The sequence below is a fragment of the Dendropsophus ebraccatus genome, chromosome 5 (assembly GCF_027789765.1).
Source record: "Dendropsophus ebraccatus isolate aDenEbr1 chromosome 5, aDenEbr1.pat, whole genome shotgun sequence".
Taxonomy (NCBI): domain Eukaryota; kingdom Metazoa; phylum Chordata; class Amphibia; order Anura; family Hylidae; genus Dendropsophus; species Dendropsophus ebraccatus.
Window position 1 is genome coordinate 136,349,375 of NC_091458.1, and position 14,056 is coordinate 136,363,430.

A 14,056-nucleotide genomic window follows, 5' to 3' on the forward strand; every position below is an offset into this window, starting at 1 on the left:
ATAACTCGTCCCTGCTCGCAGACACCGCATCTCCGCTGGTCCTATAGGCTTTATTTTATGGTTTTCCAGATTCTGCTGTCAGCCCGAAGAATGAACCTGTTCATTCTTGCAGCGGATGGCGGAATCTAGCATACCGTAGAATGAAGCCTATGGGAGTAGCGGAAATGCGAGCGGGGGAGAGCTGTGGAATCCGTGGGGGGTGATCTGCCGGGATTCCGTAATGTGCACATGCCCTAATACTTTCCTACGTCCTGTCAAAACTGAGATGTTCTCATAGAGTTTTGGTCACGAAGGACTCAATATGATCCTTCCGATTTAATTCTCTGTGTTGCTTTTGAGCTGCTCCACATTATAAACACATGGATATCTAACATAGTTTAACTTGTTGTCCGCCCTGTGTATTTGTGATGTACGATATAGGAGAGGGACATGGAGAAAGCCTTGATCTGACTTTGTTTTATTGAACTATTTAGAGTTCTCCGGATTCAGGACGAGCTGCTGACCCTGAGGCTGGAGTATTCCAACCTGTACAGGAAAGGGAACTTTATCCCCTCAGACCTGCAGACCTCTGTGTCTCTGAATACATCTCACCAACAAGGTTTTCACACCTCAGCTACTTCTTCCACATCTTGGTTTCGGAAACCCATGAGTCGGGCAGAGTTGCTCGCTTTATCCTCATCCGAAGATGAAGGTAGCCTCAGATTTGTTTATGAGCTGCTTGCCTGGGTGGAAGAAATGCAGGTAAGTCAACTCGTCTGTAGCTAAAAGTTGTATCAATCCTTCACATGGTAATTACTATATACTAGAGATATGTGGATGTATAGTGAGATGGCACGGCTATCCTAGTCTACTTTCCAATTGTTCCGATCCCTCAGCCATGTCTGGTCCTGGAAGACCTCAGTGTTTTTACTCCAGGGAATGTGAACACTTAATGTGTGGGGCAACTGTTTTAGGACTAAACAAATCAAGGACCAATTCATTAGATTGAGTTTAGTCAGATCTCATTGTGGATTCTCTCCTTTATAGAGAGAATGATATATATGTAGCGGTGCCTGATACCCCTTGGTATTCTGCTTTGTCCTCGTCTTCTTTTGCGTCTTAAACTAATAAATGTTGACCATTTGTAGAGCTTCATCTTTCTGATAAACATTGGTGTGGCTCATCTTAGGGAGGTGTCTGCTTAAAGGGGTACTCCGCTCAAACATAACTTATAATATAATGTTGCTCATTGTGAAAAAATAACAAACAGCCTATTCTTACTGTTCCACGTCCCCCCCCCTTCCCGTCCTATGGCATGTTTGCGTCCCATCTCGGCCAGTGATTGGCTGAGAGTGCTGTCACCCCCAGATGAGTCGGTCTCTGAAGTGGACATGGGATCATCTTAACTGGGATGCAAACAATGCTGCAAGAGGACACTGGGGGAGTGCGGAAAGGTAAGAATAGGCTGTTAGTTATTTTCTCACCATGGGCAGCAGTATATTCAGTTATGTTTGAGCAGAATACCCCTTTAAATGTGCAGATTGATCTATTCTAATGGCGCCTAATGAAAGGGATATTTTGGTTAATTCTGTAGAGAGGAAACTTTTTAGTTAGTTTTGTAGGGGAGATGACCGTATGAAACTGCTAAATTTGATATTGATGGTTTGTAGAGATGTTTGGGACTGTCCGAACCTGAGCGTGTGACATTTGATTAGCTGTGTCTGGAGAAGTTGGATGCAGCCTTAGGGAGTCCTGGAAAACATGGATACAGCCTATGGCTGTGTTCATGTATCCCAGGCAGCCTTAGGGCTGGATCCAACTTCTGCAGCCACAGCTAATCAAATGTCACACGCTCGGGTTCGGACAGTCCCAAGCATGTGCGAGTTCCCCTCATCTGTAATGGTTTGCCATAGATACTTTTATTTCCCTTACATGACCTCTTGACTGGCATACATGTACACCAGCCTTTTGCATAAAGAATCGACATATATTTACAACTCTAGCCACATTAATTTTTATGATCAAAACTGTTAGGCCCACTTCACCTTTCTGTACTGTCACCTGTAGCTGCTGTACAAGGCCTATGGAGAGCACTATGGATGTGCGTCTGTAGCCATCTGCAATTGCACAGACCCATTCATAGGTGAATGGTGATCTGTGTCGCAACTGTGGTCTCTATAGGGCCTGACGGCATTTTGTGGCAAGTACTTCGGCCCCGGTATTGGCCCGTAACACCTACGGACATATGAATGGGCCTATAGAAATGAAAGGGTCTGTGGACATGTGAATGTACCCTAAAATGTGTGATTCATTTGGTGCATATTCTTGCAGCAACCTGAGATGGATCCATAGCACAATTTTACTTTGTCGCTCATTTTATTACAGTGGCCACCTACGGTCATTTTACTAGTTCTTTTACTACCAAGGACAAATGCCATACGCCATGACTTTATGTGCTTGCTGCGTTGTGAAAATCAGGGCTAGTTCTTGGGAGCATTTTAAAGCCTGTTCACATTCCCAGGATCAAAGCTTTTTAGCTTCTGCTTTAGTTTCTGTGTGAGGGAGGGGTGATGCAGCAAGGATACCCCCCCCCCGTGATGCCTTCTAGTCACTCCAGAGATGTTATACCAGAACATTCACTTAATTTTTAACCTCTCTACCCGTTACATTTAGAGTATTTCTCCTACTAAATGGGTGAGATCTAATCAGGATTGCAGACCTTTTTGGTCTCCAAAAATAAATATTCTGACATACATCACAGTGTTTTGACAGTGAATGTAGTTTATTGGGATGTGTCTTATTTTCAGTAGACTATGCAAAAGCGTAGTCTACAATGTGATTGTGTCCTGCAAATACTGGGGTAAAACAGACCAGATGGCACCACTAAACTATGTGTGCTCAATAAAAGTCTTTGGCAATGCTGTGGTCTCTGGATGTATTCTGGCAGAGTACTGACAAATTTTGACGGAATTGCCCCCTTACTCACCTTTCGTGTAAATTTTTGTATTGGAACTTTTAACATATCTGCATTGCAAAATTTTATTTCAAATAGTGACTATTACTTAAAGAAAAAAACTTTTGACATGTCATATCAACATGATCAGTGGAGGTACGAGTTCCAAGTTCTTGTTGGGGGGTTTTTGTTTGCCGATCCCCACTGATCAAAAACTTCAAAAATGTTTGCATGATACATCAGATGTTGTTTGAAGTAAGGGTATGTTCACACTGAGTAAAACAGGTGGAATTGTGCTCCAAAGCCCCGCCTTCTCAGTGTGTCATTGGGAAGCCTTGCACGCCTCTGTTCTCTGCTCAACGAATTAACATGTTAATTCTTTGAGTGGAGAGGGGCAGAATTCCGCAGTTAGGGCTCTGCCGCGGAATTCCGCCCCTTTTACTCAGTGGAAACACACCTTTATAGCTTCGTCTTAAAGTGTACCTGTTGTTTAATTATTTTTTTTGTGCAGAAATCAATTGTACAGGTGATTTTAAGAAACTTTGTAGTTGGGTTTATTAGCTGAAAAATGCATTTTTATCATGAGAAAGCAGTTTTGAAGCTCCCCCCCCCCCCCCCGTCTTCATTGTTCTCTATGGAGAGGTTGAGGGAGATGAGGCACTAAAACAGGACAACAAAGAGTTAATTTACAGCTACATCACCGGCTATCTTCTCTGACAGTAAGCACTGACCTCTCTGACCTCTGAATAGAGGTTTTCACACAGCTCCCGCTGTGTAATCTTTTGTTCTCTGCTCTCTGCTGCCGACTAATCTCCTTCCCCTCCCCTCCTCATTGAACAGACAGGGCCCGACTGATGTAAAAGAGTTGAGATTTCCTCATAGTGAGCAGTGGATGAGAGAGAGAGAGAGAGAAGGAAAGGGGGACCTGGGAAAAGTCTTTTTTAATTGGAGATAATGGCATGTTTGCCTAATAAACCCAATTACAAAGTTTCTTAAAATCACATGATTTCTGCCAAAAAAAACAAACAAAAAAAAAACAACAGTGACTTTAAATATTTTGTGGAATAATGCTCAGACCTATTATTATTTTTTTTAATTTTATTTAGTTAAAACTGGAACGTGCAGAATGGGGCACTGATCTTCCTAGTGTGGAAACTCAACTGGAAAACCAGCGTCAAGTACACACCAGCGTAGAGGAGTTGTCCTCGAGTTTGCGAGAAGCAAGGAGTTACGAGGTGGGTGTGTGTCAATATATTCTTAGCCCATGCAACTTTTGTGTTGGGTCATTATTAATGCTTTTCTATGTATAGGTCCATCCAATGCTGGGAGCTTCACCAGCTTTTGGGTTGTTATGTAAAGAAATTAAAGATGTACCGTATTTTTCGCTTTATAGGACGCGCCTTTTGATAAGACGCACCCCTGATTTTAGGGGAGAAAAATAGAAAAAAAAATATTTTGCTCATTGTCACAGTTTGGAGATAGCAGCAGTGTGATTGGTGCCAATCCCCCCATATAGTGCCCCACATAGTAGCCAATGCCCTAATACAGTGCCCCATATAGTAGTCAGTGCCCCCATATAGTGCCCCACATAGTAGCCAATGCCCTCATACAGTGCCCCATATAGTAGCCAGTGCCCCCATATAGTGCCCCACATAGTAGCCAATGCCCTCATACAGTGCCCCATATAGTAGCCAGTGCCCCCATATAGTGCCCCACATAGTAGCCAATGCCCCCATACAGTGCCCCCATATAGTAGCCAATGCCCCCATATGGTAGCCAGTGCCCCCATATGGTAGCCAGTGCCCCCATATGGTAGCCAGTGCCCCCATATGGTAGCCAGTGCCCCCATATGGTAGCCAGTGCCCCCATATAGTAGCCAATGCCCCCATACAATGCCCCCATATAGTAGCCAGTGCCCCCCATAGTAGCCAATCCCCCCTGCGACCAGAAAAACAACAGGTTACTCACCCGTCCGCCGGCCCCAGCAGCTCCTCTCCCGACACTCCGGTCTCCCGACACTCTGGTGTCCCGTCATCCTCCGGCACAGGCAGCGGGGGACAGAGAGACTGCCGCTGCAGAACACTTCCGGGACACAGGCAGCTTTTCTGTACCCCACTGTCTGTACCCGGAGGATGACGGGAGGCCGGAGGATGACGGGAGACCAGAGTGTCGGGAGAGGAGCTGCTGGGGCCGGCGGAGAGGTGAGTAGGACAGCGATCCCCTCCGCCCACCAAGCCGGCCCCCTCCATCGCCGCTTAGCCGATCAGGAGCCCAGGAAAGTGCTGCTCGTTGCACTTTCTCGGGCTTCTGATCGGCTCAGCTGAGCGGGGATAGAGGGGGCGGGCGGAGGGGATGGCTTAGGGCCGCTCACTATGCATATGTATAGTGAGCGGCAATACAGGGGGCGGGCGGGTCGGCTTCCATGCGGTGCTCAGCACTGCTTAGGAGCCGTCTTCGCTTTATAGGACGCCCTTAGTTTTTTCTCCCACTTTGGGAGGAAAAAAAGTGCGTCTTATAAAGCGAAAAATACGGTATATAATATTATATGATGATGTTGTTATTTTATAATAAACGTTGTCATTGTTTCCTTTCAGGTTAAAATGTCTCCAAATTTTCGCAGCAGCTACCGAGAGACGTTAAGCAAGCTTGAAGTACAATATTGCAAACTTAGGGTATGGAGAAATTTACTGTAGTCCTGTATATGTTTATTCTTAAAGCCAAGCGGCCTAATTTAAGTACCGTTCTGTGTAGGAAACATCAAGCTCCCGCTTACGCCACTTGGAGAGCCTCCATAATTTTGTGTCTCGAGCTACTGCTCAGCTTATCTGGCTGAATGAGAAGGAAGAGGATGAGCTTGCCTATGACTGGAGCGATGCAAATCCCAACATGGAGATTAAGAAGGATTGTTTTTCTGTAAGTGTAGCACTAGGTGAATACTGTCGACACTTGAGTTGTAGTGCATTGCTGTACAGATGTTCACTCGAGATCGCTCGTCCGAACCCGAAGTTTTGGCATCTGATTATCGGTGGTGGAAGAAGTTAGATGAGGCCTTAAAGTGTCACTGTCGTTTAATTTTTTTGCAGCAATCAATACTAGAGGCGATTTTAAGAAACTTTGTAATTGGGTTTATTAAGCAAATATGGCATTATCTGCATTCAAAAAGACTTTCCCCAGCCCCTCCCCTCCCTCCTCTCTCTTTCACTGCTTATTATCAGGAAATCTCAACTCTTTTACATCAGTCCTGTCTTCTATGGAGAGGGGAGGGGGAGGAGGGAGATTAGTCGGCAGCAAAGAGCAGAGAACAAAGGATTACACAGTGGAACTGCATGAAAGCCGATATTCAGAGGTCATAGAGGTCAGTGCTGACTTCAGAGGAGATAGCCAGTGATGTAGCTGTAAATTAACTTTGTTGTCCTGTTTTGGTGCCTCACCTCCCTCAACCCCTCCCCTCTCCATAGAAAATCATGAAGACAGGGGGGAGAGCTTCAAACTGCTTTTTCATGATAAAAATTCATTTTTCAGCTAATAAACCCAATTACAAAGTTTCTTAAAATCGCCTGTACTATTGATTTCTGGAAAAAAAAATTAAATGACAGTGACACGTTAAGGCTGCCTGGAAAACAAGGATACAGCCATAGGTCATAGGCTATATCCTTGTTTTCCAGTACTCTCTAGGGCTGCATCCAACTTCAGCCACTGGTAATCCAATGCTGAGAGTTCGGATGAGAGATTGGCTCATCTCTAATGGTTACCACTATGTCAGATGGGGCATCCGGTGATTTTCTTTCCTTCTACTTCAGGAACTTACACTGGAGCTGGAGCAGAAGCAGGATGTCATACAGTCCTTGCAGGAAACTGCTGAATTGTTGTCACTGGAAAATCATCCAGCAAAGCAAACTGTAGAGGTGTGTATGGGGTCAGGTTAACTTTACCAGGCGGAAGAATAGGGGCTGCACTTTTATATGTATAGACCACAATAAAGACTGTGTTGTCTGTTGTCAGATTACCTTTTTTCTGTGTAATTTATCTATTATCATTTTAGGCATATAGTGCTGCAATCGTCTCTCAGTGGCAATGGGTACAACAATTGTGTCTCTGTGTAGAACAGCATATAAAGGAAAATTCTGCATATTTCCAGGTAAGTCAGTTGTCCTATCTGTGTTAGGCCCCATGCACACTACGGAATTGGTGGAGAGATTCCCGACGGACTCGTCACTGACTCCTGACTCCTGCCTTCTATCAGTTACAATGGGAGGGTGCTCAAAGAAATGACAGTAAGTGGGGAGTAGTTTAGTAACACTGCAAGGCCCCATTCACACTTCGGAATCGCCGATTCCGTAGTGTGAATGAGGCTTTGCAGTGTTACTATACTACCCCCCACTGACTGTTAGAACGATTGTGGAGAAATGCTTGGTTAAAAGGGTTCATAAAGTTTTATATAGATTTGTAATTTATTTCTATTTAAAAAATCTCCAGTCTTTTGTTATTTATCAGCTGCTGTATGTTCTGCAGGAAGTGGTATATTCTTTACAATTTGACACAGTGCTCTCTGCTGATATCTCTGTCCATCTCAGGAACTGTCCAATGAACAAGAGTTTTTTTTTTTAAGTGGATTTGCTACTTCTGTGGACAGTTCCTGACATGGACAGAGGTGGCAGCAGAGAGAGCACTGTGTCAGACTGGAAAGAATACACCACTTCCTGCAGGACATACAGCAGCTGTCTTTATCTTTGCTGCAGGACACGTACTCCATTTTTAATTGATAATAAAAAAGTACATTGTTTCTGCTTCTTAAAGCCAATGTTTCATTGTTATCCAACAGTTCTTCAGTGACGTACGGGAATCAGAAGTTTACCTGAAAAACCTCCAGGAGTCAATTAAAAGGAAGTACTCCTCCGACCGCAATACTAGTATGAACCGACTGGAAGACATGTTGCAGGACTCTATGGTTAGACACAATTCTGATCTCTTTGGTTGGCCGTTAGCCTTTTACCATGTGCATTGATGGTATAAATGTATATATGTGTTAACATCTCTGCCTTCATGATTTTCTATTAGGAAGAGAAAGAACAACTCATCCAATCCAGGAGTACTGTGGCCAGCTTGGTAGGGAGATCCAGGAACATTATACAGCTGAAGGCTAGAAACCCAGATCATAGTTTAAGTGGAACTCTGCCCATCAGAGCTATATGTGATTACCGGCAAATTGAGGTAGGAATTGTGGGAATTCAGGGAAAATATTCTTTTTTCAGCCAAAGTGGAGATGCTCTTTACATGGCGTTATTCTTTCTTTCTGCTTAATAGATAACAATATGTAGAAATGAAGAATGCGTTCTCGAAGATAATTCTCAAAGAACAAAGTGGAAAGTCATCAGCACAACTGGAAATGAGGCCATGGTGCCGTCCGTGTGCTTCCTCATCCCCCCACCCAATAAGGAAGCAATAGATATGGCTGTCAGGTGATGACATGGTCTATCATAGCTTGTGCTGTTGCTGCTGAAAAATTGGTGATTTTTATTTCATAACGTGATTCTTTTTTTTAGGGTGGAGCAACTGTATCAGAAGGTGATGGCGCTTTGGCATCAGTTACATGTAAATACAAAGAGTTTAATTTCCTGGCATTACCTGCGAAAAGATGTGGATGTGGTGCAAGGATGGAACATAGACAAGGTAAGATGCCCATCTTAAATTGAGGTGTTAGGGTCAGTTCACATTGAGTCTCCAAAATTCCAAGCAGAATCCAGGTCATGGACTACACTCTGAATTCCACCTGCCTTATCGCCTCAATGTAAGGTATAGGACACCCTATACCTTACATTGAGGTGCTGAGGCAGGTGGAATTCCAAGCGGAGTCTGCGACACGGATTCTGCTCTGAATTTTGGCATTGATTCCTCAGTGTGAACTGACGCTAATAATGAAATCTTCTGAAAGCTGCTCCTCTTATTAGACATCTCTCTCCAGCTCAGGGTTCTGCCTTTGGCAGAACGTCTACAGACTCTATCCAGTCTCCAGTCACATCTGGATGATTTCCTGGAAGATAGCAAAGATTCCCAGATATTCTCATCTACCGATCGCCTCAACATGGAGCAAGAAGTAGAAACCTGTAAAGAGCAATGTAGGAAATTGGTGGATTTAATCGAAGCCGGTGAGAAATAGTCGGTATGGGGAATCACATGGTAGGTTGTTATCTGACACAAGGTGACTTTTTATTTTTTGGTATTTTTCTCCCTCACAGAAGATAAAGATGAGTCTCTAGCTCAGACTTATTTATCTGAACTTCACAATATTCGCCTGCACTTAGACGACTGTGAGCAGAGACTGGTGAGGAGGTTACAGAGTCCCTCAGGCTGTGATGGAGATGCTGTGCATGAGAATGCTCTTAGGATATCTGAGCAGGAGGTAGGCACATTGTGGGCTAATCCATTGGATTTTTAAGTGTTTTATTGTATCTTTTTACCTATATTTCTTTTTTTATTCTGCACTTTAGAAAATGCAGGAGGAACTAAAGAGATTAAAATCTGAGCTTTCTATGGTATCTGAGCGCTGCGACCATTTCTTGCATATGTCTCCATCTGGATCCAGTACCCCAAATGTCCGCTCACAGCTGGACCTTATAGTAGGAAAGATGGATCAAGTCTATGGTCTGTCATCTGTTTTTCTGGAAAAGTGAGTGTCTGCTGCTAACGATCCTAAATAGCTTTAATATGTTGGCAATATAGAATGGACTACTTCAGTGTGTACAGTTACTGTGTGTTACAAAGAGTTCCTCTTTTATGTGAATTAAAGAGTCACTGTCGTATTTTTTTTTTTTTGCAGAAATCAATAGTCCAGGCGATTTTAAGAAACTTTGTAATTGGGTTTATTAGCCAAATCTGCCATTATCTGCATGTAAAAAGCCTTTTCCCAGGTCCCCCCCTCCTTCCTCTTTTTCATCCACTCTGAAAAATCTGAAAATTGTGACTTGTTGCAGGAGACGTCCCCTGTCTGTTCTAGGGAGAGGGGAGGGGGGAGGAGGAAGGAGGGAGTTAGCCGGCAGCAGAAAGCAGATAACAGAGGATTACAGGCACGGAGCTGGGTGACAGCTGTAATCCGAGCTCAGACAGGTCACTGGTGACTGTCCAAGAAGATAACGGGGGAGATATTTGTAGATTAACTCTTTGTTGTCCTGTTTTGGTCTTTTCTTTAGCTCTCTCCATAGGAGAACAATGAAGACAGGGGGGAGAGCTTCAAACTGCTTTTTCATGATAAAAATGCATTTTTCGGATAATAAACCCAATTACAAAGTTTCTTAAAATCGCCTGGACTATTGATTTCTGCAAAAAAAATTTTCACGACAGTGACACTTTAACCCCTTAAGGACAGAGCCTGAAATGGCCTTAATGACAGAGACAAATTTTATGAATATGACCAGTGTCACTTTAGTCATTAATAACTTCGGGATGCTTTTACCTATCCGGCTGATTCTGAGATTGTTTTCTCGTGACATATTGTACTTTACATTTCTGGTAAATTGGAGTCGATACTCATAACAAATCTTTATGAAAAAAACCCAAATAAGGTGAAAAAATGTGAAAAAATGCATTTTTCCAACTTTGAAACTTTTTTGCGTATACAGAAAGTGGTTATACCACATAAATTATATATTAAATAGCATTAGCAACATGTCTACTTTATGTTGGCGGCATTTATTAAACTATCTTTCATTTTTTTTAGACGATAGGAAGCTTAAAACATTAGCAGCAAATTTCCAAATTTTCAGTAAAATTTCAAAATCAGATATTTTTAGGGACCTGTTCAGGTTTAAAGTGTATTTGAGGGGCCTGTATGTTAGAAAGCCCCACAAAGCACCCCATTTCAGAAACTGCACCCCCCAAACTCTGCAAAAGCATATCCAGAAAGTGTTTAAACCCTTTAGGGGAGTCACAGAAATAAAAGCCAAGTGTGTAAGGAATTTGAAAATTTTAATTTTCTGTGCAGAGATTTTATTGTAATCCAATATTTTTCATAATTATAAACCTATTACCAGAGAAATGCACCCCAATAATTATTGCCCCGTTTCTGCAGTTTATAGAAATACCCCATATGTGGCCCTATTGCGCTATTTGACGCAACCACAAGCCTCAGATATAAGGGAGCGCCTAGTGAATTTCAACGCCTCCGTTATATTTGGTCATTTTTGACTGTACCACTTCAGGTTGGCAGAGGCTCTGGGGTGTCAAAACCTAAAAAACACCCCTAAAGGGACACCATTTAGAAAACTACACCCCTCAAGGAATGTAACAAGGGGTGCGGTGAGCATCTGGACCCCACAGGTGCTTCACAGATTTTCCGAACAATATGGCGTGAAAAAAGAAACATTTATTTTTTACACTAAAACGTTGTTCTAGCCTTCAATTTTTCATTTTCTTAAAGGGATAAGAGGCAAAAAAAAGACAAAAAATGTGTAGCGCAGTTTCTCCCGAGTACAGAAATACCCCACATGTGGCGATAGAGTGCCAAGGGGGCGCAGGACGAGCCTCCAAAGGGAAGGAGCGCCAATTGGCTTTTGGAAGCTGAATTTCACTGAAAAGGATTTCAAGGGCCATGTCGCATTTACAGAGCCCTCGTGCTGCCAAAACACTGGAAACCCCCCACAAGTGATTCCATTCTGGAAACTACACCCCTCAAGGAATCTAACAAGGGGTGCAGTGAGCATATGGACCCCACTGGTGACGGGCACAAATGTGGAACAATGTGACGTGAAAGGGAAAAATTTCATTTTTTCACTTTCATGGCACAAATGTGCCCGTCATCAAGGGGTCCATATCCTCACTGCACCCCTTGTTAGATTCCTTGAGGGGTGCAGTTTCCAGAATGGGGTCACTTGTGGGGGGTTTCCAGTGTTTTGGCAGCAGGAGGGCTCTGTAAATGTGACATGGCGTTCATCATCCATTCTAGCCAAATCCAACCTCCAAAATCCAAATGGCGCTCCTTCCCTTCGGAGGCTTGCTCTGCGCCCACATGGCGCTTTATGTCCACATGTGGGGTATTTACGGACTCGGGGGAAATTGCTCTACACATATTGTGTGTTTTTTTCTCTTTTAACCCCTTGTGAAAATGATAAATTCAAGGCTAAACCAACATTATAGTGTAAAAAATGTAATACTTCATTTTCACGCCACATTGTTCCACATTTGTGTCCGTCACCCGTGGGGTCCATATGCTCACTACACCCCTTGTTACATTCCTTGAGGGGTGCAGTTTCCATAATGGGGTCACTTGTGGGGGGTTTCAACTGTCTTGGCAACACAGGGGCCTTTTGAATGCAACATGGCCCCTCGAAATCCATTCCATCCAAATCCAGCCTTCAAAAACCAAATGGCGCTTCTTCCCTTCGGAGGCTTACCCTGCACCCGCATGGCGCTTTATGTCCACATGTGGGGTATTTCCAAACTCAGGGGAAATTGCTCTACACATTAAATGTTTTTTTTATCTTTTAACCCCTTGTGAAAATGAAAAAACATGACAAGATTAATGATTTAGAGTAAAAATTTTACAAAAATTACACTAAATGTTGGTCTAGCCTTGATTTTTTTCCATTTCCACAAGGGGTTAAAAAAGAAAATGAACACAAAACGTGTAGGGTAATTTCCCCTGAGTACGAAAATACCCCACATGTGGACATAATGTGCCATATGGGCACAGGGCAAGTCACCAAAGGGACAGAGCGCCATTTAGAGGCTGGAATGGAGGATGGAGGCCATGTCGCAATTACAAAGCTCCTGTGCTGCCAGGACAGTAGAAACCCCCGACAAGTGACCCCATTCTGGAAACTACACCCCATAAGGAATCCAACAAGGGGTGCAGTGAGCATATGGACCCCACTGGTGACGGGCACTTACGTAGAACATGTGCCGAGAAAATAAAAAATACAATTTTTTTCATTTTCACGTCCCAAATGTGGCCGTCACCAGGGGGCCATATCCCCGCTGCCCCCCTTCTTAGATTCCTTATGGGGTGTAGTTTCCAGAATGGGGTCACTTGTGGGGGGTTTCTACTGTCCTGGCCGCACAGAGGCTTTGTAATTGCATCATGGCATCCTCTAATGGGAATGGCGGCCGGGGAAAAGGGACAATTCTAATTTATTTTGGGGGTATTAGGCCAATTATTAGTTTATAAGGTTGAAAATGACAGGTGTCCATCAAATTCAACCTGTGTTGATCCAGAGGAAGGCAAAAAAAAAAAAAAGGCAGACGACAGTAGCCTCATCACAGGGGAAAAATTCCTTCCCGACTCCATAATGGCGATCAGAATAATCCCTGGATCAACGTGACCCCTGAAATAGGAATAAGGGACAGAATTTAGATAATGTAGAACCCCAGTGACGTGTGGTGCGCCTTGGAGCGATCCAGTATGCAGAGGCCGGGGGGATCAGGACAGGTGTCACACTGGAAAATGTTGTCCTTCCTGATCCCCCTGTTACACCACACTCTGCACTTCTTCTGGGGTCTCCCTTTCTCCAGTGTGGGGGACGTCACCTGGAAAATGTTGCCCTGGTGCGATACGGGGTCCTTCATATCCAGAAGCGCTGGGTCCGCTCCATGGCTGCTAAATATTAGGGCGCTATTACTACTTCTGATATGTTCGGATCGTGCCGCAAGCTACAGGGCAGCGAGAGACCAGAGGAGGGGGCGCTGGTATAAAAGTTATCCCCGTACAGGTGGTGACCTTTATCCAGCAGTGGGAAGATCAGTTCCCGGACGATCTTCCCACTAACTCCGAGGATGGGGGGGCATCTGGGGGCTGGATTCGGGTGTCCCTTCCTACATACACTCTAAGGGTACGTGCACACTGCGGAATCGCGACAGATAACCCTTCGTGCATTCCACAGCTGGCACCCACCGGCGGACTGATGCAGGCGCGCGTCTCCACACGTGTCATAGACTCCATTCTATGCACGGGCGGATTCCGCTCTCCGTCCAACGTGTTCATTCTTTGGATGGACGATGGAATCCGCCCGTGCATAGAATGGATTCTATGACACGGGTGGAGACACATGCCTGCATCAGTCCGCCGGCGGGTGCCAGCTGTGGAATGCACGAAGGGTTATCCTTCGCCATTCCGCAGTGTGCACGTACCCGAAA

General features: G+C 44.2%; 1 protein-coding gene across 11 annotated transcripts in view; it reads left to right on the forward strand.

Moving 5' to 3' along the window:
* MACF1 (microtubule actin crosslinking factor 1) overlaps positions 1–14,056 on the forward strand; it is a 177,205-nt gene that overhangs the window by 46,288 nt on the left and 116,861 nt on the right. For all 11 annotated transcript variants that reach the window (XM_069971385.1, XM_069971392.1, XM_069971386.1 and 8 more), the window contains 13 exons: positions 474–741; positions 4,039–4,167; positions 5,527–5,604; positions 5,684–5,845; positions 6,733–6,837; positions 6,975–7,070; positions 7,755–7,880; positions 7,991–8,143; positions 8,237–8,391; positions 8,476–8,602; positions 8,895–9,078; positions 9,169–9,332; positions 9,421–9,599. In XM_069971385.1, the coding sequence (XP_069827486.1) occupies positions 474–741; positions 4,039–4,167; positions 5,527–5,604; positions 5,684–5,845; positions 6,733–6,837; positions 6,975–7,070; positions 7,755–7,880; positions 7,991–8,143; positions 8,237–8,391; positions 8,476–8,602; positions 8,895–9,078; positions 9,169–9,332; positions 9,421–9,599 (1,926 nt within the window). The remainder of the gene's footprint in view (positions 1–473; positions 742–4,038; positions 4,168–5,526; positions 5,605–5,683; positions 5,846–6,732; positions 6,838–6,974; positions 7,071–7,754; positions 7,881–7,990; positions 8,144–8,236; positions 8,392–8,475; positions 8,603–8,894; positions 9,079–9,168; positions 9,333–9,420; positions 9,600–14,056) is intronic.